Raw genomic sequence first — 24,809 nt, forward strand, 5'->3', positions numbered from 1 at the left:
CTGTTGGGTACACCTCCCAGATGGGGTGGTGGCTGGGCAGAGGGGCTCCTCACTTCCCAGTAGGGGCGGCCGGGCAGAGGCGCCCCTCACCTCCCGGATGGGGCGGCTGGCCGGGCAGGGGGCTGACCACCCCCCCACCTCCCTCCTGGACGGGGCGGCTGGCCAGGCAGAGGGGCTCCTCACTTCCCAGTAGGGGCGGCCGGGCAGAGGCGCCCCTCACCTCCCGGATGGGGCGGCTGGCCAGGCGGGGGGCTGACCCCCCCCACCTCCCTCCCAGACAGGGCGGCTGGCCGGGCGGGGGGCTGACACCCCCACCTCCCTCCCCGACGGGGCGGCTGGCCAGGCGGGGTGCTGACCCCCCCACCTCCCTCCCAGACGGGGCGGCTGGCCGGGCGGGGGGCTGACCCCCCACCTCCCTCCCGGACGGGGTGGCTGGCCGGGCGGGGGGCTGATCCCCCCACCTCCCTCCCGGACGGGGCGGCTGGCCGGGCAGAGGGGCTCCTCACTTCCCAGTAGGGGCGGCTGGGCAGAGGCGCCCCTCACCTCCCGGACAGAGCGGCTGGCCGGGCGGGGGGCTGACCCCCCCACCTCCCTCCCAGACGGGGCGGCTGGCCGGGCGGGGGGCTGACCTCCCCACCTCCCTCCCGGACGGGGCGGCTGGCCGGGCGGGGGGCTGACCCCCCCACCTCCCTCCCGGACGGGGCGGCTGGCCGGGCGGGGGGCTGACCCCCCCACCTCCCTCCCGGACGGGGCGGCTGGCCGGGCGGGGGGCTGACCTCCTCACCTCCCTTCCGGACGGGGCGGCTGGCCGGGCCGGGGGCTCCTCACTTCCCAGTAGGGGCGGCCGGGCAGAGGCGCCCCTCACCTCCCGGACAGGGCGGCTGGCCGGGCAGGGGGCTGATCCCCCCACCTCCCTCCCAGACGGGGCGGCTGGCCGGGCGGGGGGCTGATCCCCCCACCTCCCTCCCAGACGGGGCGGCTGGCCGGGCCGGGGGCTGACCCCCCCACCTCCCTCCCAGACGGGGCGGCTGGCCGGGCGGGGGGCTGACCCCCCACCTCCCTCCCGGACGGGGTGGCTGGCCGGGCGGGGGGCTGATCCCCCCACCTCCCTCCCGGACGGGGCGGCTGGCCGGGCAGAGGGGCTCCTCACTTCCCAGTAGGGGCGGCTGGGCAGAGGCGCCCCTCACCTCCCGGACAGAGCGGCTGGCCGGGCGGGGGGCTGACCCCCCCACCTCCCTCCCAGACGGGGCGGCTGGCCGGGCGGGGGGCTGACCCCCCCACCTCCCTCCCGGACGGGGCGGCTGGCCGGGCGGGGGGCTGACCCCCCCACCTCCCTCCCGGACGGGGCGGCTGGCCGGGCGGGGGGCTGACCTCCCCACCTCCCTTCCGGATGGGGCGGCTGGCCGGGCGGGGGGCTGATCCCCCCACCTCCCTCCCGGACGGGGCGGCTGGCCGGGCGGGGGGCTGACCCCCCCACCTCCCTCCCGGACGGGGCGGCTGGCCGGGCGGGGGGCTGACCTCCTCACCTCCCTTCCGGACGGGGCGGCTGGCCGGGCCGGGGGGCTCCTCACTTCCCAGTAGGGGCGGCCGGGCAGAGGCGCCCCTCACCTCCCGGACAGGGCGGCTGGCCGGGCAGGGGGCTGATCCCCCCACCTCCCTCCCAGACGGGGCGGCTGGCCGGGCGGGGGGCTGATCCCCCCACCTCCCTCCCAGACGGGGCGGCTGGCCGGGCCGGGGGCTGACCCCCCCACCTCCCTCCCAGACGGGGCGGCTGGCCGGGCGGAGGGGCTCCTCACTTCTCAGACGGGGCGGTTGCCAGGCAGAGGGTCTCCTCACTTCTCAGACGGGGCGGCCGGGCAGAGACGCTCCTCACATCCCGGACGGGGCGGCAGGGCAGAGGTGCTCCCCACATCTCAGACGATGGGCGGCCGGGCAGAGACGCTCCTCACTTCCCAGATGGGATGGCGGCCGGGAAGAGGCGCTCCTCGCTTCCTAGATGGGATGGCGGCCGGGCAGAGACGCTCCTCACTTTCCAGACTGGGCAGCCCGGCAGAGGGGCTCCTCACATCCCAGACGATGGGCGGCCAGGTGGAGACGCTCCTCACTTCCCAGACGGGGTGGCGGCCGGGCAGAGGCTGCAATCTCGGCACTTTGGGAGGCCAAGGCAGGCGGCTGGGAGGTGGAGGTTGTAGCAAGCCGAGATCACGCCACTGCACTCCAGCCTGGGCACCTTTGAGCACTGAGTGAACGAGACTCCGTCTGCAATCCCGGCACTTCGGGAGGCTGAGGCTGGCAGATCACTCGCCGTTAGGAGCTGGAGACCAGCCCGGCCAACACAGCGAAACCCTGTCTCCACCAAAAAAATACGAAAACCAGTCAGGCGTGGCGGCGCGTGCCTGCAATCGCGCCTCCTGAGGCAGGAGAATCAGGCAGGGAGGTTACAGTGAGCTGAGATGGCAGCAGTACCGTCCAGCTTCGGCTCGGCATCAGAGGGAGACCGTGGAAAGAGAGGGAGAGGGAGACCGTGGGGAGAGGGAGAGGGAGAGGGAGAGGGAGATGGAGATCAATTTTCGTCTCATCCCTGTTTCCATTTCACTTCTTTTACCAAAGTTCCCATTCTTCCTCCGTCTCGTTTTAACACTGGTTTGCAGTCTGCTCACACTCTCTGTATTCATCCGTGTCAGTGTGTTTTTCCTAGGAGCTGTGCAGGCTAAAGGAATTACATCTCTACAAGAACCAGACTTCATTGCACTCTGCGATGGGCTACAGTGATCACCTCTTTTGGTGACAGGGCTGGTGCAGGCAGCTCTCTGGTCTTTATTGCCCTCCTTCTTGTCATAATAGGAATAGACTCAGGTACAAGAACTTCTTGGGCCAAGTGACAACAGGAGGGTTCCCAAGAATTAGGTTGGGAAGAGGACATCCACTTTAGAAGATGCCCAATAAGAATAACCAGTTGGTTTAAGGCATTATACTCAGTAATAATTTTAACATTTAACTCTTTCACTTCTAGAAACTCCATTTGTTTCTTTTTCACATCTGCATTGTGATTCCTGATAGTGTTCTGTTGCTTGCTAATCTTTGTGATTTTATGCTTTATTTTTAGAAAACATTTCATACATGACTGTTCTGTATCTATCAATTCTAGTATCTGAAGTTTTTGGGGAGGTTCTAAATCTATTGCTTGTTTGTTTGGTTGAGTCACTCTTGGTTGCTTGCTTTCTTATGATTTATTTTACTTGATCTTAATCTATGGGAATCCTGAAGCCCTAGGTTAAGAATGTTTACCTCTGGACAGGATTTAAATATGGTTTGCTCATAAGTCAGGTAGTACTACCATCTTGGGATGACTTCAGCCCATTTCAAGGCCCAACTTAAAGCTCTCTCTGTTTGCTTTTAGCCCAGGGTTCCATCTCCCAGTGACAAATCAGGGATCACCTGGTTACGGTTGGTGTATACCTCAAAGCAAATGTTCCTCCCTCTGCTTACTGCTGACTCCTCCCAGCTGTGATGTGGCCTTAGATTTGTTCCTTTTTATTGGAGGTGAGATAGATTCCCCTACTTCAAGTGAATCATACAATGCATCAAAAAGTATACTTTATTCAGGATAAAAGTGTTTTGCAGCAGAAAGGCCCTCTGATGATCCAGTAAGCCGAGTCAGCAGTTCCACTGATAATCTTTTCATAATTCATTCACTCATTCAACAGATGTCTTGAGTGCCCATCCTGTGCCAGGCATGGTTCTAGGTACCAAGGATACAGCCTCTCTTCTCCTGGAGCTTGCAGTTTGATTCAAGAAGTCCATCCCAGGAGCCAGTCCAGTCCATGGAACACACACCAGGGGGATTGCTTTCCTTCTCATTCACTCATGAACAATTGAGTCCCTACTTGGCATCGTGCAGCATGTCAGGCACCAGGGATCCAGAGATAGAAAGCCCTGTCCTCAGATTGCTCTTATTTCAATAGGGGAAATAGACATTTTGGGGAGGTATGTAAGGGCATAAAGGAGTAAGTGCTCCAACCAAGGTGGAAAGACAGTAATAGGTAATACTGTGCCTGGGGAAGTCAGGGAAAGCCCAGGGAGGTGACATTTGAACAGCATCTGGAAAGATGAGTCTGAGTTACCTAGCAAAGAGAGAGAGAGAGGGCCATTCTCAGCTGAGAGAAAGGCCTGGGTAGAAGCTTGGAGTCATGGAGGAGCCCAGTGCATATGGGAGCACAGATGCACACAGTGTGGCAGGAGCATGTGACAATAGAAGGAAGGGAAGGGTGGGAGCTTGGCTAGAGATGGAAGGGGCTGCCCCACTTCCCAAGCCTGAGCCTCACCCTAAGATTCTCCCCTCCACCCTCACAGTGAGTCAGTTACTAAGCCCAACAGAAAAGGACAGATAGGTACAATAAGTACCTATATGTCCTCTCTTTCCCATCCCCAGTGTCATTGCCTTGGCTCAGGCCTTTCCTGCCTGGACTGATGCAGTAGCCTGCTAACTGGTTTCCCTGTCTCTACTTTCATCCCCATCCAATCCATCCACCATACTGCTTTCAAGGTGATCTTTCAAAGATGAATATTTTTTCATATCATTTAAAATCCTTCACTGGAAATCTGCTGATTTCAGGAAGAAGTTCAAATTCCTGGATTAACCCAGAAGAATCTTCATGTGACTACCCCTCCAGCTTCATCTCCCACCTACCCTTTACTCCAGCCAGTAATTTCTCATAGTTCTTCCTTCACAGCTCAGAAGTCAGCCTGTGCTGCTGCCTCCAAGAGATCCTCTGACCACCCTCCAGTTTGATTTAGAGGCCCCTCCTTTGTGCTCACACAGGACCCTGCATACATCCTTCTTGTAGTGTTGTGACATTGGACCATCATCAGGATTTATTTGTCTGTCTTCCCTATAAACATCATAAGCTCCTTGAGGGCAGAGGACATACCTGTCTACTTAGCTTTGTATTCCCAGTCCTAACAAACACCCAGCAGATGTTTGATGAGTTCATCAATCCAGGAGGATGGGGGGAAAAGTACTGGCCAGTGCAAGGGGCTATGGGTAGGTGGAGTAGACAGTGCGCAGGGAATCCCTCTGGATGAACAGGCAGGATCTCCCACCCGATGTCTGACTTTGTCTGTTTCCTCATGTACGCATGACTGGTCTGAAGCTGGTTACCATGACCCCTTTCCGCTGACATGCTATGAGTCTACAGATCTGTGACCTATGGAAAGAGGATGATTTAAAGCAGTGGTCCCCAGATCACCAACATCAGTGATGCCTAGGAACTTAGAATGCAGATTCTCACATCTCACTCCAGAGCTACAGGATCAGAAATCTGAGATTGGGGCCCAGCAATCTATGTTTTATCGAGCCTTCCAGGCAATTCTGATGCACACTAAAGTTTGAGAACCACTGGTTTAGAAGAACAGCTCTGTCACCCAGCACAGCCATTGAGGTGGCAAGACAAGATTATTGCCACAGGCCAACAGTGGTAAAGTGATCTTGGCCAGGAGCCTGCCGCTGTGACTGGCTGTGACTCTACAAGCCAGAGCAAACCACAGCAATGATCTGGAAGGGTCGCCCACCCCCTTTCGCAGGACTCTTTGCTGGCAGAGCTTAGGAAACATCTCCCAGAGAACCTCCCAGCAGGGTTTCTGGGTTCATGCCACTTTGAAAGTTTCTCCATTGTCTCAAGCCTGTTCTTTTGTTTTTTATTTAACTTTAAGTTCAGGGGTACAAGTGCAGGTTTGTAAACTTGTGTCACCCAGGTATTAAGCCTAGTACTCATTAGCTATTTTTCCTGATCCTCTCCCTCCTCCACCCTCCAATAGGTCCCAGTGTGTGCTCTTCCCCTCTATGTGTCCATCTGTTCTCATCATTTAGTTCCCACTTAAAAGTGAGAACAGGCAGTATTTGGTTTTCTCTTCCTGACTTAGTTTGCTAAGGAAAATGGCCTCCAGGTCCATCCATGTTCCTGCAAAGGACATGGTCTTATTCTTTTTTATGGCTGTATAGTATTCCATGATGTATATGTGCCACATTTTTTTTTTGTCTAGTCTACCATTGATAGGCATTTAGGTTGATTCCATGTCTTTGCTATTGTGAATAGTGCTGCAATGAACATTCACATGCATGTGTCTTTATGATGTGGAAGACAACCTAGGCAATACCACTCTGGACACAGGAACAAGCAAAGATTTCATGACAAAGATGCCGAAAGTAATTGCAATGAAAGCAAAAATTGACGAATGGGATCTAATTACACTAAAGAGCTTCTACACAGCAAAAGAAACTGCCAACAGAGTGAACAGACAACCTACAGAATGGGAAAAAAATGTTTGCAAACTATGCAGTCCGACAAAGGTTTAATATCTAGCATCTATAAGGAACTTAAACAAGTCAACAAGCAAAAAAGCGAATAACCCCATTAAAAAGTGGGCAAAGGACATGAACAGACACTTTTCAAAAGAAATACATGCGGCCAACAATCATAGGAAAAAAAGTTCAACACCACTGATCATTAGAGAAATATAAATCAAAATCTCAGTGAGATACCAGCTCACACCAGTTAGAATGGCTATTATTAAAAAGTCAGAAAATAACAGATGCTGGTGAGGTTGCGGAGAAAAAGGAACACTTATACACTGTTGGTGGGAGTGTAAATTAGTTCAACCATTGTGGAAGACAGTGTGGCAATTCCTCAAAGACCTAAAAACAGAAATACCATTCGACCCAGTAATCCCATTACTGGATAAATACCCAAAGGATTATAAATCGTTCTGTCACAAAGAGGCTGTTCTTTCTCATGTGGATTAGCCAGGTCTTCAGCTCATTCCTCTCCTCCTCCAGCGAGAAAGCAGAATGCTCTGAAGTCAGACAAGCCTGATGTGGAGCACTGGCTTGAATGAGCCGATGATCTTGAGCACGTTACTTAACTTCTCTGAGCTTCAGTTTCCTAATCTCAAAAATGGGGCTAATAGTACCTTGTAAGGTTATGATAATTAAATGGCCCATACTTATGCTAAATAAAAATAAATTATTACTGAATTGCCACTGTGATTATTATTAGATTACCTTGCTCTGAGCCTCATCTGTCCCGTCTGGGTCCACCCCCAGGTGGTGTCTTCAGAGGAACTTCAAGATTCCTAAAAGCCATCCTATCTTTTTGGTTCCTGGCTCACTGCTGAGGCTCACTTTGCAGGTGAGCCAAGGAGAGTGCCCAGCTGCAGAGACACGAGCAGAGGTGTGTGTTGGGGGTAGGGGGTGCATGTGGTAGAAAGGAGAGGTGATATGGGGTTTCATTTCATTTCCCAAGTCTCCCACCTTGAGACTTGACAGCATAGGGCTAAAGTGTTTTTGTAGAATTGTGGCTAGGCTGATGCCCTAGATCTGGTCGCCTCTGAAGTGTTCTCCTCCCTTGCTCTCTACCAGGACTGCTGCCTTCCATGTTGGCTCCCCAGAAACCACAGCTTTGGGCCAGATAACTAGGAGCTATGCTTAGACTTTGGAATCAAAGGGACCTGGTCTGTGCCCCAGTTCTGCAGCTGGCTAGCCAAGTGACCTTGGGCATATTACTTACCACTCTGTGCCTCAGTTTCCTCATCTGTAAAATGGGGATAATAATAGTGTCTACTCATGGGAGGGGATTTGGACATGAAAAGAGGCTGCACAGGTGTTTGTCACAGGATGAACTCAGCCCTGGCTGGTATTTTTGGTGTCTTCCATGATGGTCTACTGTTGTCTTTTGCCCCTGGACAAGGAGGAAGCCACAGAGGTCTGAGTCCCTGGAACACACTATGGTGGCCCAGTCTGCTCTAAGAACTCTCCTCACCCTGGTCCCACCCAACAGGACAGCTTCTGTGCCCCATCCCCATCCCCAACACTGAGGCTCTAGGAAGCCAAGTTCAGGGGCATCCCAGTGGAGAAGATAGGTGCAGCAGTGGGTGTGGCAGTGAGGCTGAGACATCATCCTTGCAGAAACTCATTGAGGATGTGTCTCCCTGGTTGAGCTCCCAGCAGCTGGGCCCTAACCGGCCAGTGCCCTGGTCTCCAGTAAAGAATGGACTCCCCACCACACAGGCAGCCGTGCCCCCACCTGAGAGGCAGGCAAAACTGGATGGGGGAGCTTGGCTTGCACTTATCTCTTGGCACCTGGAGGAAGAAATGAAGGGAGCAATTAATTGTACAAGTCAGGTGGTTTGTGCAGCTTAAGTTCAGATAAAAAGTTTAATTATCCCTAAGCCCTAATACAAATTAATTAGCCTTCCATATTAGGAGGTTAAGCTTCCTTGCTTTTGCCTCAGTCCAGACATTACTGTGGATTACCGAGGATGTGCTGGGAGAGAGAGAGCAACCAAAGCAGAGTCCCTGAGCCCCACCTGCTCAGGGCAGACAGCTGCCTCCACACTGGCCCCATATAGGGTTTGAGTGTGAGTCCTAACTCTGGGCTGGGCACCACAGCTCACCTGTACCTGGGATGTCACCTCCAGGAAGGGCTTTCTCGTCCCTTACTATCCCTACCCACAAAGCCAGGGTAGAGAGAAGAGGAGAGTCGTTATTTGCATGAGTAGAGGAAGACAAAAAGGAAATAACGCTTTGGGTTTAAATTTTTTTTTTCTAAGCCATGACTGTTTCTGTTTTTTCTTTTCTTACCCTTTCTTTCTTCAAAATTCCACAGAGAAAATAGGCCATAAATGCCATTAGGACTTAGAGAATCAACATTAGCTCCCCTACTTCAGTCTTCTGCCCAGGTGGGCCCCAGGAGGGACCATGGGATAAAGGGCCCTGCACACCACGGTCATTACACTCATAATTAGCTGCCATTTAATGAGTGTTTACTGTGTAATAGGCATGTAGTCTTTGCAACAACATTGAATTAACTTATTCATTAACTCATACATTCAACAAACATTTATTGAAGTGCTTTGAGCAGGGGAAATGACATGCTTTGATTTGCATTTTAAGAATATGCTTCTGGCCGGGCGCGGTGGCTCACGCCTGTAATCCCAGCACTTTGGGAGGCTGAGGCGGGCAGATCATGAGGTCAGGAGATCGAGACCATCCTGACTAATACAGTGAAACCCCATCTCTACTAAAAAAATACAAAAAATTAGCCAGGCGTGGTGATGGACTCCTGTAGTCCCAGCTACTTGGGAGGCTGAGGCAGGAGAATGGCATGAACCCAGGAGGCAGAGGTTGCAGTGAGCCGAGATCGCACCGCTGCACTCCAGCCTGGACAACAGAGTGAGACTCTGTCTCAAAAAAGAAAAAAAAAGAATATGCTTCTGGCTGGGTGTGATTGCTCACACCTGCAATCCCAGTGCTTTGAGAGGCCAAGATAGAAGGATCACTTGAGGGCAGGAATTCTAGACCAGCCTGGGCAACATAGTGAAACCCACCTCTACAAAAAATAAAAAATCAGCTGGGCATGGTGGCAACCACGTGCAGTCCTTGCTACTCAGGAGGCTGAGGTGGGAGGATCACTTGAGCTCAAAAATCGGTATTATTTTATATATAAAATAATATATAATTACATATCTATAATTATAATATATATAATTTTATATATATAAAGGGAACAAAAGTAGAAGTGAGAATTAATTCTGGTTAAGAGACTTTTGCAGAAGTCCAGTTTAGAAAGTATGATGGTCTGGGCCCTGGGTTTATTTAATAAACACTTATAAATAAAGCTCTTCCTATATGCCAGGTTGAGCTTTCACAAAAAGTAACTCATGCAATCCCTCACAACAACCCTGTGACGTAGGTACTATTAATTGATCAACGCCAGGAAACTGAAGACAGAGGATTTAAGTATCATGGCCAAAGTCACCCAGCTAACAAGAGGCAGAGCCAGGATTTGCCCTGGGTAGTCTGACACTCAGAGACCACACTTTTAACCACTGTGCTGTGCTGCTGCTACTGAGCGGAGGTGGAGAGAAGGGGCTAAGTTCCCGCTGACTCCTCACAGCCCTTTTCCACAGCCATCCTCTCTCTAGCCCCACCCTCACTTCCCCTTCCGTCCTTCCCTGACCCTGGGAGGAGCAGGATATGACAGAAAGAGCAGGGGCATGAAAACATCTCCGCTCTAACCCCACTAGTTCTGCCTCTGACTACCTGAGTGACCTTGAACAAGTTCCTGTCCTCTCTGGACTTTCCCTCCTCATCCCTAACATGGGTTAACCCTACCTGATAGGGTGGGTTACTGTGAGACCCACTAATGCAGATAAGTTGCTAGCACAGGCTCTGGTACATTGTTCCTTTCCATTCTTACATTCCCCAACTCCTCTTCTTCGGGCCAAACGTCCCCATTCCTTTGATTTCCTTGAGAGGAATTCCAGACAGTTCACCATCCCAGCCTCCCTTCTCTAGACATGATCCAGTTAATCAGTGTCCTATAGACTATATAGTGCCTGGAACTCGACACAGCAGCCTAGAAATGGTCTGCATCTAGGAGCAGAGTACGACACCCACTCCCTTTTTCCAGACACTGCACTCCCATCAATCCAGCCAAGGATGGCATTAGGTTTTTAACAGCCTCTTTATACTGGTGGATGATGTTGAAGTTAAATTCCCTGGTGATTTTTAACAGAGACTCTTTTTAAGCCAGGTCTTTCCCATCAGCTATACGTCATTGATTATTTGAATAAAAATGCTGGTGTTCTCATTTATCTTTGTTAAAATTAATCTGGTTGGTTTCACCCATGATTACAACCTGTTAAAATCCTTTTGACTCCTAAAGACCTCAATTCATAGTAGCTCTGTCATTTAGAAATGTGAGGAACTTACTTTCAAACAATCACCAGTAGCAGCCTCATCACCATCACTACCACAGGATCTAAATGAAAAAAGGTTAAACAAAAACAGTAATTTGTTAGTGAGCAGAGTCAAAGGAAGGATGGAACAGCTAAGCGACAGGAAAGTCGGGGGTACAGCTGGTCCTCGGTAAGAATTAGAACAGGAACTCCAGCTCCATCACTGTCTTGTCCATCACGCATCTCCTGCTAGTGCCAGCCTTCTTCCTCCCCAACTGCAATCCCGCTTTTCCCCATGGCAGACAGCATGGCTGCCAACAGCTCCAGAGCTTTGCTTGTTGCAGCATCGGCTTCTTTGAAAGAGACTGATCTGGTCCCTAACATAAAAGTCCAAGGAAGGGGAAAAGATGTTCAACATCATCAGCCATCAGAGAAATCCAAATCAAAACCACAATGAGATAACACCCACCAGGATAGCTATAAAAAGACGGACAATAACAAATGTTGTCTCAGATAAGGAGAAATTGGACCCCTCATTCATTGCTGGTGGGAATGTAAAATGGCACCCCCACTTTGGAAAACATTTTGGCAGTTCCTCAAACTATTCAACATAGTTACCGTATGACTCCTAGAGAAATGAAAACGTGTCCACACAAAAACTTGTACACAAATGTTCATAGCAGCATTATTCAGAATAACTCAAATGTGGGAACAACCCAAATGTCATCAACTGATGAGTGAATTAACAAAATGTGGTCTACCCAGACAGTGGAATGTTATTCAGCCATAAAAAGGAATGGAGTACTGATACATTCTACAACATGGGTGAACCTTGAGAACACATTCAGTGAAAGAAGTCAGACATGAAAAGCCACATATATGGTTCCATTCACATGAATTGTCCAAAACGGGGACATCTATAGAGACAGAAAGTAGATTCATGGTTGCCTAAGTCTGAGAGGTGGGGTGTGGAATGGTCACTGACTGCTAATGGGTACACATTTCTTTTAGGGGTTATGAAGTGCTCTAAAATTAAACTGCGGTGATGTGAGCGCAACTCTCTAAATACATTAAAAACCATTGAAATGCACAATTTAAATGGTTGGATTTTATGGTATGTAAATTGTGTCTCAGTAAAGCTTTTAAAAAATAAATCCAGGAAAGGAAGTCATTGGTTCAGCTTGGGTGAGATGCCCTATTTTGAACTCACCAGCTGTGGCAAGTGGGCATCGAGGCATGGGAAATATGGCAGCTTATCTGGACAGTTTACATCATCATGGGAAAGAGGGACACAGTTCCTATTGGGGTGTCAGCAGACAAAATAGGTGCCCACTACACTGGCTAATTCTAGACAATTTACAGTTATTCAAACACTGAATTAAGTGTTTCTTTTGAATTATCTCATTAATTATCGCAACAACCCTGGGGATATAAAACCCATTTTATAAGTGATAGAGGCTCAGGTTAAATAAATGCCCCAGGGTCACTTAACTAGTTGGTAACTAATGTAAGCTAGGGTTCAAACCTAGGTTGGACTCCAGTGTCCTCTCTTAATTATTAGGCCATGCTGCCTCCCTCTGGCTTTTATAAGTTGTTGAAAAATTCTGGAACATACCACTGGAGACCTAACTTGAGATCCATTCTTTATTTCATTTACTTATTTAGTTTTTCATTAAATGAGACATTTTAACATGAAAACCATGAACTTCCTTTGCTGGCATAGGACCACAGTTGGTAACTGAGAAGTGCCAGAAGACTGGAGATGGTTGTGCAAACCCTGCTAACCACACTGCTATCCACACCACACTCCTCCAGCTTGTCAAGGGTATAAAGAACTGGGACAAGAACACATCTTGTTAAAATCATGATGCAGTACGTCTGGAGCAGTCTCCTGATCTACCAACCAGTTAACCTCACTGTCAAAACAAGAAATAAGGTTAATTTGGCAAGATGTGTGCCTAGTGAACCAATACAGCTTATTTTCCAAGTATTCACAAGCTGTCTATTTAATAATCTGCTCTCGAATTCTGCCAGCAATTTGATGGCACAATTTATGGATACCAAGCCTATTGGTCTGTGGTTTCTCAGACCTCCTTTTGCCTTCTTTAAAAATTCAATACAGCCGTTCTCCATCTCTAGTCTCTTGGTAATTTTCTGCTGCACCATGATTTCTCAAAGATCCAGGGCAGTGGTTCTGCAACCCCATCTGCACATTCCTCCTGTCTCCCGGGTGGGATTCATGTGGGCCTGTGATGTAAATTTACTGACTTCAGCTGGACACTTGCCTGCTCTCCCGTCTCCTACTTTAAGCTCTGGATCCTTCTTTTTGGCATTTGTTCCAGCCTCTCCAAGATGCAGCTCCTTATTCCCGGTGGAGAAGGCAGAGGACGCCTGGGAGTGGATTGTTCGGCTTTCTCCCTGTCATCTGTCACTAGCAGACCATCTGCCCCAGCAGGAGGCATGGCTTCCCTTCTCCCTCTTTCTTCATATGGATGAAGCAATCTTTCTGTTGTCCTTAGCATTCCTCATCAGCCTTGGTCACTCTGAAATGCAGCCTTCCTGGCATTGTTCTTCTGCACTCCTGCCATGCTTTATTTTCATCCACAGCCCTGTGCCCACAGGCCCCCTTTCAGTTGTGTCATCTGAAAATCCCAGCTAAGGTGATATATCTCAGAGGCAGCCACTTTTTCTTCATCAATGGGGCTATTTGAACTTGGGACAACCAACTGTGTTTTTAGAGTTTCCTATCAACAGAAACTGTGGTTTTCAGAATGCCTAGCTAAAAGTAATAGTATCTATTGTTTGTGGAGCTGTATATGTCACAATAGGATTATGATCTAGGTTACTGTTATTATCTTCATTTTACAGACAACGAAACTAAGGCCCAGAGTAACATTACCCCAAGATCATACAGTTATTTTATGGAGCAGGGTGAGTCTTGAACCCACATTATCTAAATTCAGAATCCATGTTCTCAACCACTTCCCTGGAGGCCTCTCCTGAGTACCACGGCAGAGGAGACAACCCTAGCTGCAAAGATCTAGAAGGCTCTAGCACAGGCCTTAATGCTAGTGCACGTCCAGGAAATCTTGAGCCAGGGCAAAGGGCATGAACACTGAAGGGGAAAGAAGACAGTCTCAAAACAGGAGCCTACTTCACAGGGAATTGAGAGGCTTAAGTGAGATCATTCATTCATTCACCGAATACCTGTCTACCTCTGCCATGTCCTCCACCAAGTTCTTGGGTGTTCATACTTCTGAAATAGCTTGCCCCATCCCCTTCCACATCCTCTCTGGAAACCCAAGCCCCGTGGTTTCCTCAGGACAGATGACTTTGAGCCTATTTTAGCAGAAACAATTCCTGGTCATCCTAAGCTTGTTTCTGCTCCAGACACCCAGAGGGCACAGAGGCAGGGGAGATGGTGTTTCTGGCTTTAGCCGAAGGAGTAATCACAGCTCTTTGCTTAATAAGGCCTTTCAATTATCTCAATAAAGAGAAGACTAAACACTTAACCACTGTGGAAAGCATCTTATTGATTGGAGGGACAGAGGCTCTGGCCTGCATGCCCAAGACTGAGTAGGATCCAGGCCAACCTGGTCCCAGAGGGCAGCTGCTAGGGTGTGAAGTACTTAAAAGAGTTTCTCCAAGCTCTGAGAGGAGCCAGCACAGTTCCAAAGTGGCTTCACAGCTTTAAGGGGCTGAGCTTCAGAGCTCATGGTCCTCCTCTGAGATGCTATGGCTACTGGAAAATAGACAAAAGCAAGAAGAGTGGCTTTTAATACCAGATGAGCAAATGAGAGCAGTCCATGTGATTATCTCAGCCTCAGTTCCTGCATCTGTACAATGGGGATAAGAATACAAAGTTCACAGGGTTCATGGGGCTTATGTGAGGTAAATATGTAGAAGTGCTTTGTAAATTATAAATCCACATGAATAGGTGAGTTTGTTATTTGTTTTTATCATCATAAATGAGATTCTGTTACTCTTTTGCTTAAAACTCCTCATGGCGCCTCACTGAATGGGATAAACCCATATTCCTCCCCATGGCCCGTCAGATGCTGCGTGATCTGGCCCCTGCCTGCCTTACCCTCCTCTTGTGGTGTCCAGTCCTGCTGACCCTTTGACAATTCCTAGATCAGGCCAAACTCCTTCCTGCTACTTCAAGGCCTTTGTACTTGCTGTTTCCTCTACCACACACACTTGTCCCCAGGTGTTTTACATGGCTGGCTCCTTTACATTCAGCTCTCAGCTTAAATGTTAGCTCCTCAGAGAGGCCTTTCCTGACCAGACTCCCACCACCTGATGCAGCACCTCTCTCTAGTCTCTTCGTAGAACCAATCAAGACACGATATTTTTATGTATTCACTTAATTGTTTACGGTCTTGTTAGGATGTTGGCTCCCTGCACGTAAGGATCTTGTCTCTCTTGTTCACCCCCAGGTCCATGTCACAGTACCTGGCACATAGTAGATACTCTAAGCAATTGCTGAATGAATGAATGAATAAACAGGTGAATGATTGGCAGGGAAGCCTGCCTTGTTTCCCAAATGGCCCTCTCTCCCTTACACCCTGTTTCTCTCCCTCTCTCAGATACGGAGACATGGTGCCTAAGACGATTGCAGGGAAGATCTTCGGCTCCATCTGCTCCTTGAGTGGCGTCCTGGTCATTGCCCTGCCAGTCCCTGTGATTGTTTCCAACTTTAGCCGGATTTACCACCAGAATCAGAGAGCTGATAAACGCAGGGCACAAAAGGTAAGCCTCAGATGCAGGGAAGCGGGGGCAGTGTAAAGGATGCGGGGGAGCACCAGTCAGGGAGCCAGGACTAGAGCTCCTCAGAGGATTACTGCACAGATGGCCTCTGGCTTTGCAAGGTAAGGTAGCTTCGGTCCCTTCCTGCTCACCGGTCTCCTGAATTCCAGCCCCAGTCAGTTCCAAAAGGCACTGAACCCTCAATTATCTGTAAGCTGATTATCCCCCTTTGGACATTTTTTGGCAATTTCCTTGGCTCCTGGCTCCACCTCCACTCCCTCAGCAGCTGCCACTCAGCCATCCCCGCACTCCTCCCTCTCCCAGCCAAGAGCTTACTAGGAAACATAATCTCTTTTTAATATCCTATAAAAGCCTATACAAAATCCAGTGGCAAAAATAAATTTGTTGAAAGGAAAAATAAATACTGTGAAAGGAGAGCATCCTGAGGCCGTTGAGTTCAGGGACAAATGGCACAACAGGCTTTAGGAATTTCCAATATATCATAGGGCAAAGGCACTGAAGTCAACTGCAGTTGGTGATCAGGAGACTAACCATCAGTCCTGGGGAAAGTTTTAGATTATGTTCAATACACACTGCTGAAAATGGCAGGAGAGGGTAAAATACGGTCATTTGCCCATGCAATGAGGAAAAATGTCTGAAGGCTTTGGTGCTCAGAAAGAAGCCTCTTTTTCCAGCTAGCCCTCAACCTTGTTTCTAGAACAACTCATCAACTCAGCCAACTCTTGTTCACTTGCATTTTTAAGGCATCTAGCCAGTGAGGTTCCTGGGTAGTGACTTTCCCCAGGTTTCCTCTCAGAAGAGGGATATCTGGGTTGGGGAAGTGGGAAAGCGGTGTTGTTCATTGTCTTCAGATCTGGGCTGAACTGTGGTGCCCCTTCAGCAGCATCTCAGCCCCCAGGGGTTATGGCCAGAGCCTTTCTGAGGACAATGGACAGGAGGAGAACTGTTGAAAGACTGGCTTTTGGAGGCTTGGGGTTTTGTCTCCTTACTTTATTCTTTTATCCATTATTCCACAAACATTTACTGAGCACGTACTATGTGGTCGGCCCTATGCATTGCAGCCAGATCCTTTCCTTGCTACAGAATCCCTGCTACTGGCCTTCTGCTTGCAGGGATAACCTCCAGGTAGCAGGGCTTGCCTTGGGTGTAAAGGCTTAGAGGGAAGTTAATGTCGTTATGGAGGAAGAAATCCAGAATTTCAGAACAGATCTGTGTATGTCAACCATCACAAAGTTATAAAGGTTATGAAAGCTAGCTCCAAAATGTATAATAATTATTACATAACAATTTACATATAATTGTATAGTGAATCCAGTTGGTTCCCACCTCCAGCCTATCACCTTCTGTGTGCCTTTATGGTTGGCTCCTTGCCCTGCTGTCCCCTCTGCCTCTGCTTTTATTTATCCTGACCTGGTCTGTTAAGTTGCCACCTTAAGATTTATCTTCTGGCTCTGTCCGTCATCCTTTCTGTCCCATACACGCCTATCTCCTACCTCTTCATCCAAGGTCAGGGTTTCCCTACCTCCTGTTCCCTGCCAGTCATCCCAGAAATGGAAATCTTACCTCTTTCCCTGTTCAAGTCAGGCAGCAAATTTGAATAGGGCCTAAATTTGTTATACAGAAACTGGAATCTCCTTCCCACATTCAGGAACCAGAGACCCTGAAGGGCCAGGGATCCTCTAGTGGCCCTGCCCCCAAGGGGCTAGGGCTGACACAGGCTTCTGGCAGAGCAGGTGAGGTTCACAGGAATCGTCAGCTCACACACTAGCCCACGGCTGTGCACACACCAGTGACAGCCCATTCCAGCTGTGTTCTCAGTGGCTCCTACAGCTACCTTTCCTTCACCTGGGAATTGATTTATTATTATTATTATTTTAGAGATGGGGTCTCACTATGTTGCCCAGGATGGAGTCAAACTCCTGGGGTCCAGGAATCCTCCCACCTCAGCCTCCAGAGTAGCTGGGATTACAGGCGTGCTCCCAGCTCTCCCCTAGGACATTATAAAGCTCATCCTGTGTGATTAAAATCTAGGAGCAACTTAGGCTTCTTCCTTCCTCTCGCTGCTAAAGATGGGTCTCCCTCCCACCCTGCCCCTTTCCCTCTCCCTCTTCTCTCTGCCCTTGAAATCAGAGTAAATATTTACAGTGTTTTCACCTTGCCTGGATACTGTTTCTCCTCAAGGCTGCTCAGCTCTGTGTCTGTCACCTTGGGCTTCCTATAAGAGGGAAAAAAAATGCTGGCTGCTCCAGCATTGAGTCTGTCACCATGGGTCAAGGCAAGTAGGTCCAGAGGATTTGGTGAAAAGTGGAGAGATGGGATGGGAAGGAAGCTAATGATAGTTCTCAGCCCAGACCACATACTTGGGAGCTAGAGTAGCTATATCGTCATCCTCTTCCCATGACTGGTTTGCTTGGGATTATTACTAAGATTAGTCTATTACTATTTGCCTTAGATACTGTGTCCTCTGAGCCAAGTGAACTGGAGATAAGGGGAGGTCTGGCAGTGGACAGGGAGAGAGGAACATCTGGATTGGGGCATTTTGTTCCCATCTTCAGTTCTGGTGCATACCCATATTCTTTTTTTTAATGAAATGTTTTATTGAGATAATTATAGATGCTCACGCAGTTGTAAGAAATAACACAGAGCAATCTCTTGTAAAGTTTGTCCACCAGTTTCCCCTAGTGGTAACATTTTACAAAACAATAGTACTATATATCACCACCAGGATATGGACATTGTACAACCCACCAATCTTATTCAGATATCTCCAGTTTTACTTGGACTGGTGTGGGTGTGTGTGTGGGTGTGTGTGTGTGTGTGTGTGTGTGTGAGTGATAAATTAATGCATCCACTGCCACGGTCAAGCGACTGAACAGTTTCAACATCACAAGGATCCCATGGGTTGCCCTTTCATAACCCCACCTTCTGCCCTAGCCCTGCCCTGTCCCTAACCCCTGGCAACCATTTATTTTTCCATCATTTATAAATGTTTTAATTTCAAAAATGTTATATAAATGAATTCATGCAATAGGTAACCTTTGGGTATTGGCTTTTTCCATTCTATATGATTCCTGGATTTTCATCCAAGTTGCTGTATAAGTAATCCATTCTGCTGAGTAGTATCCATGGTACAGATGTACCAGTTTGTTTATTTGCCTGATGAGAAACACCAGGGATGACTTCAGTTTTGGGCTATTACAAATAAAGCTACTGTGCACAATCATGTAGAGGTTTTTATGTGAGCATAAGTTTTAATTTCTCTGAAATAAATGTCCCAGAATGCAATTTCCCATGTTTTGGCCTTTCCATTTCTTTCTCTTTCTCTTCCTTCTGCCTCTCCAACAGCAAGAGATAGAAATAGTCATGGTTAAAAGGCACCCATCAGCCAGACAGGAAGAAAGTGCTTAATTGTGAGAGGCCTCCCAAGGATTGATAGAAGTATTGGCTTGAACATAGATGGTACCTGCAACTGTACCTAGGGTAGCAGCATTCTCCTTCCAGATCCCCTCTCCTCCAACCCTGGAGTCTCCACATTTGTTGAAAATGCAATCTCCTGGGCTTTGCTCAAATTTTGAAACTTGTCTGATGGTGGAAATTCAGGGAAGGAGGAGGAGAATGTTCTGGAAGCATCATTCGGTCTGAAAGTTGGAGGTCCTGAGCTGAAGTCTTGATCGTCCACTGCCTTTCCCTGGATAAGTCACTTCCCTCACATCCTCCTTTTTTTTTTTTTTTTTTTTTGTCTTTGAATTGGTCTGGATGATCTCTAAGCTCTCTTTTAACTCTCACATTGTTCTTAAGGCCATGGAAGAGGGTGAAGTTGACCAATCCACTCAAGGATTGAGCCCATTACAGTGGCAGTATAAGCATGGCCTTCCAGCCAACTACATAGGATCTTCTTCCTTCCTCGGCCATCATAAACTTTGCTTGAGCACCTGTTCAGTGTGAAACCCTGTGTTGGATGTTAGAGATAAAAATAGGTATAAGCCACATGCCCCAGCCCCCAAGAGCTCAAAACCAAGCCATAGAGCCCCAACAAATTTCATATGCTGGGTATGGTTATGTAAATCCATTGCAAACCTCTTTGTCCTGTGTGGGAAGAGATTAAATGATCTAGTACATTTGATATGACAATCTGTTGCTTTAATAGAGCCCAGGGTAAGATATGATTAAAAGAAGTGCCACAAAGAAGAACAGGAGAATCTTTCATCTCTAGAAACTAATGAAGATGGACCCCAGACACAAGAACGGTCTGGCTCCAAGTGGTGCAATCAAATTATATAAGACTATAATAAGCTTGACACAATTGGATTTCCATATGAAACTCTCAACACCCAGCACTCACCTAAAGCAACTGCAGCCACATCCTCAAATGATGAGGAACTTGCTTGAATGTAAATATCTAGCCAAGGGGAGGGCTGGAGCAGGATTCCCACGGAGTAGAACTGTCCTGGCCCCCTAGTCAATGTTCTCTGCTTGTAGAGAGGAGGAATGATAGGGCTGATTTGCCATCATCCTTTCTCTCCCAGGTCCCCCTTTTTATTCTCTCCTTCATCAAGAGGAGCAGTCTTCCTCAGACTTAAAGGAAGATCTTTCAGGCTCAAGTCCTGGCCCCTTCCCCACATTTAGAAGCCTGGGAAGGGAGTTGAATTGTTTCTGTAAGGAGATACTTCCCAGGAAGCAAGAGATATACGTCCTTTGTGCTTCTGTTGACCACCTGAACCCCTGAGACTGTGGTCTCCTTTTAGCAGATGAACCAGCCCAGCAGGACACTTGGGGAGAGGGTGACAAGAAGTGGAAATTGCCACAATTTCCCTAGGACTCTTTTCCTGCTTAGGGTCCGTGCTGAAGTCACATGTGGACTTGCTCAGAGCCAGGAGGAGGGACCTTCTACTCCAGGATGGGTCTGCTATCCTTGTGGGCTGTTCTGCTTCCAGTAGCAAGCACCTGGGGCTGTAAATAGATCCACAGAGCCCAAACCTCAAGCTGCATTTTTTTAAACTAGCAAGAAACCTCTACCCAGTCCCTTCTCCCTCTCTCAGTTTCATTCCTTAGTCCTCTCTCTTTGGCTGTGCTACTGTCATAGTGACAATGATTACAGTCATTAGGAAGGAGAAGGGCAGCCAGCATATGTAATGTGTTCAGCTTCTCCCTGTGCAAGCAGGAGAGATGAGCTTGATACCATGCAGCCCTCCTGCAGTGGACCTTCTCTGCTGAAGGCTTCCCAGGTTGGAGCTGGGGAGAGTTTCAGTTGTCCTAGTTAAAGCCAAGTAGTGTATAGAAATGTGTCCCATCCTCCCTTCTTATGCACACCTGGTCAACTCTCACATGTACCTATACTCATTCCCACTGTCATGCGCAGCAAAATAAACATATATTAACATATACATGCGGTCAGGTGCGGTGGCTTACACCTGTAATCCGAGCACTTTGGGAGGCCAAGGCGGGCGGATCACCTGAGGTCAGGAGTTTGAGACCAGCCTGGCCAACATGGTGAAACCCCATCTCTACTAAAAATACAAAAATTAGCTGAGTGTGTTGGTGGGTGCCTGTAATCCCAGCTACTCAGGAGGCTGAGGCAGGAGAATTGCTTGAACCCAGGAGGCAGAGGTTGCAGTGAGCCGAGATCGTGCCACTGCACACCAGCCTGGGTGACAGCGAGACTCCGTCTCAAAAAAAAAAAAAAAACCATATACATGCATGAATCCACTCCCAAAGACAGAAATACAATTGTAAATGTGTTTATTAACTTTAAAAATTGAGAACCTACTGTTTACTGGGGGTACATCAGTAAACAAGGCAAAAACTCCTGCCCCCAAGGAATTTACATTTTAGTGGAAGAGAAAGAGAAAGTATCAAGATAAATATATAAAACATATATTTCCTTAGTAATAAGTGCAAAGAAAAAAATTGCAGAGGAGTTAAGAAGCATTGAAGAGCACATAGGCACACTCCTTGCTTTTCTCATAATTAACTAATACTTGGAGACCTACTATATGCAGAAAATTGCACTGGACCCTAGAGGAGAATCAGGGCAGCTGTCACATACACTCCTCTAAGGAGTTTGCAATTTAGTTAGAGATAAGAAAACTGAGTAGCACAACTGAATAGCACATGGCATTTTGCAATACTGAGTAGATAAAGGTCATGAAACCTTTGGGAGAAGAGAGCTTGGATGAGTGATATTTCTCCTGCCAGGATTATACCCGGGCTGGAGAGATGAGTGGAGACTCCTGGGAATTCTGACGCAACCAAGCTATACAAAGTGGGTACACAACGTCTCAGACCCAGTCCCTGGGTCTGTAACTGGAGATGCATGAGGTTGGAGAGAAACAGCCTCATCCCCTTCATCAGGTGTCACCTGGGAAGCCAGCCTCACAGCTTCACCAGCCTTGCTGTCTTTTTGTATCATGGTCTGCCTCATTCTTTTGTTATCTCTGCCAATCACAGAAGGCCCGCCTTGCCAGGATCCGTGTGGCCAAAACAGGCAGTTCAAATGCATACCTGCACAGCAAGCGCAACGGGCTCCTCAACGAGGCGCTGGAGCTGACGGTAGGTGCCTAGAGGACCTGGGCTAGGGAACATAAAGGGGTAGATGGGCTTGTTTTCTCTTTCCCGGGACACCAGCACTCTCACCAGAGCCCCAGTATGAACCCCAAGGAGGACATGTTTCCAAACTTTCCCCAGGTAGCAGCCCCCCATTCACACACCACTTCCATAGGATTATCACCACTACCTCTAAACCAGGTTTAGACCAAGGGCCCCTGAGCCCAAAGGTTAGCATATTCAATGCTGACCCTGAAATTTGGTCAAATTAAAAAAAATTTGATTATTCTATTGCCCTTTGACCTTTAGTGGAGAAATGAAGGAGCTGGAGAGGGGAAGAGCCACCAGCTTTTTACTCAATCTCTCTTCTTTTTTTACTAGGGCACCCCAGAAGAGGAGCACATGGGCAAGACCACCTCACTCATCGAGAGCCAGCATCATCACCTGCTGCACTGCCTGGAAAAAACCACTGTGAGTCCCAGCCCTTTGCCACCTCCTTTTCATCGCTGACCCTGACCCTTTTCTAAAGCTGTACTCACATCTTCACTCTGGGCCAGAAGTCAAAGTCTGTCCCCTTCAGATCCAAAAGGTAGTGATGGGATCTACTGGCCCTCAGGTGGAAGACCCTGAGGAGTGGGGCAAGGTCACCAGGGTGGGAGACCAGCTCTGTCCTGCAGGAACATTGAGGAGGCCATTCCCCCAGCCTCCCACACACTCCTACACTGGTCTCCACAGCCCATTTCTTGATTACTGAGGACTTAGGGGTCTGCCTATCAGTTTCTCAGTTCTGACGGGCATCACCCTTCAAAGCTTGGGCTGAATTTGTGTAGGAGAGTAGAGAAGAGTGTTGATTTCTGTCCCACCTCTGGGGCTGGGTTGATGCAGCCTGTGGGCCCCTTGGCTCCCTACATCCTCCTGCAGACAGCGTGTGAAGGAGGTAGTGCATGTATTTCTCCAACTAGGATTCAGAAGTACCGCCCCCCCACCCCCACCCCTGCCCAGTCACCCTGTGGTTCTCAGGGAGTCCAGATGCTAACAGGCTGATTGTTAAAACAGAGCCATGGTTTAGGGTGCCACAGCTGGAGTGTGGAATGATGCTTGTGCCTAACCATCAGACTGAAAGGAAGGGCAGTGGGGCCAACCCTGGACCCTTGGCAGAAACTGCTAGGAATAGTAGACAGGGAAGAGAGGTCAGAGTAGAAAAGCCAAGGAGAAACAAAGTGAAAGCCTTCCTGCTCCTTTCTAGAACCTCCTCCCCAAAGAGTCTATAGTCAGGGCTCAGTACCCTAAGGAAGGAACTTCCTAATTCTAGATGTTCCATATCCTGGCCTCCCAGATGTAGAGAGAATAAATGTTAGATGACTCCTTTTTTTTTTGGTGGGGAGGGGGGTGCGGGGCTGCAGGGACAGGATCTTGCTATGTTGCCCAGGCTGGTCTTAAAACTCCTGGCCTCAAGTGATCCTCCCACCTCAGCCTCCCAAGTAGTTGGAACTACAGGTACAGACCACCATGCCTGGCTTCGATGACTCTATCTGAGCCAAATGTGGACACTGTGGATGACAGTTGAACCCAATAAGGACTTCCAAAATGGGAAGGTGCTCTGCAAACCCTAGTTACAGGATTTATCATCAAAAACATATATTCATATCTAGACTTTCTCTCAAAGACTCTGAGCTTGCCAAAGGGATAGGCCCGGACCCAACTGCCCTTTCCAAGTTGCATGTGCTGGGTGGAATGTGTAAATTGAAAGGATATGGGTGAAAATATTTGGGTTTGAAGGGCTGGAATGTTGGCATTAAAGAAATGAGATTTTAGAATTGAGGGATGGAATGCTGGCTTTGAAGGGATGGAATGCTGAATTTGAGGGAAAGAATGTTGGATTGTGGGGGTGAGATATTGGGATTAAAGCTCTGGAATGCTGGATTTTAGGGGAGGAATGTTGGACTTAAGGGGTGGAATGTTGGGACAGGAGAGGCAGAATGTTGGGATAGAAGGAGTGAATGTTGGGGTTGAGCAGGGTCCTGTTGGGGCTAAAGGGTGGAATGTTGGGAGGAAGGGGGCAGAATGCTGGGAATGAGGGGTGGAATGTTTGACTCAAAGGGTGGAATGCCGGGATCAAGAGATTGAATGTCAAAACTGGCTTGGGAATGCTGGAATGTACAATCAATGGTGTTTTTATCTTCTGTTGGCATGTTGTCCTGTAGGGGTTGTCCTATCTTGTGGATGATCCCCTGTTATCTGTACGAACCTCCACCATCAAGGTATAACTTTTTAAAAATTCATATGATGTTTTTCTCTCTGATAATTCTGAGTCTGTGGATTCTCCCCTTTTTATCCCCCGGCCTGGTTCTGTGCATGTGCTGCTGATTCTTCTGGGGCTCCTCCTACCTCTGCTGTCACACCCAGCACCAGCTCAGGCTTCCAGTTTCTTGTGCTGAGCCACCCAACTGTCTTTCTAGTTCCCTCTTTGGACCTCCCCAGGGGCGTGGAAGGGGTGGTGGAACATGGCACCAGTGCTGGTATCCTGTGAGTCTCCAAGTGCCACATCTGTCTGTGCCACATCCCAGCTCCGTGGGGACTCCTGGTATTTGCCGCCAGGCTGGTCTTTCCCTTAACTCTGTTTTCATGCCACTTCTCTTCAGACTTTCTCCTCACTCTGGCAGCCTTAGCCAGACCATCAATGCCATAGATTTCTAGTCACCTTGGCCAAACAGCCATTTTTTAGTTATCCTGGGTTCAGCTATACCCCATCCCAATGG

At 48.8% G+C, this 24,809-nt stretch overlaps 1 protein-coding gene across 6 annotated transcripts in view; it reads left to right on the forward strand.

Moving 5' to 3' along the window:
* KCND3 (potassium voltage-gated channel subfamily D member 3) overlaps positions 1-24,809 on the forward strand; it is a 222,176-nt gene that overhangs the window by 190,102 nt on the left and 7,265 nt on the right. For 4 of the 6 annotated variants that reach the window (XM_019018649.3, XM_004026346.4, XM_019018715.3 and 1 more), the window contains exons 3-6: positions 15,327-15,489; positions 21,955-22,056; positions 22,432-22,521; positions 24,255-24,311. In XM_019018649.3, coding sequence (XP_018874194.1) covers positions 15,327-15,489; positions 21,955-22,056; positions 22,432-22,521; positions 24,255-24,311 — 412 coding nt within the window. The remainder of the gene's footprint in view (positions 1-15,326; positions 15,490-21,954; positions 22,057-22,431; positions 22,522-24,254; positions 24,312-24,809) is intronic. The other 2 variants (XM_055354838.2, XM_004026347.4) reach the window with 1 other exon arrangement.

Source organism: Gorilla gorilla, chromosome 1 (assembly GCF_029281585.2).
Source record: "Gorilla gorilla gorilla isolate KB3781 chromosome 1, NHGRI_mGorGor1-v2.1_pri, whole genome shotgun sequence".
NCBI classification, from domain to species: Eukaryota; Metazoa; Chordata; class Mammalia; order Primates; family Hominidae; genus Gorilla; species Gorilla gorilla.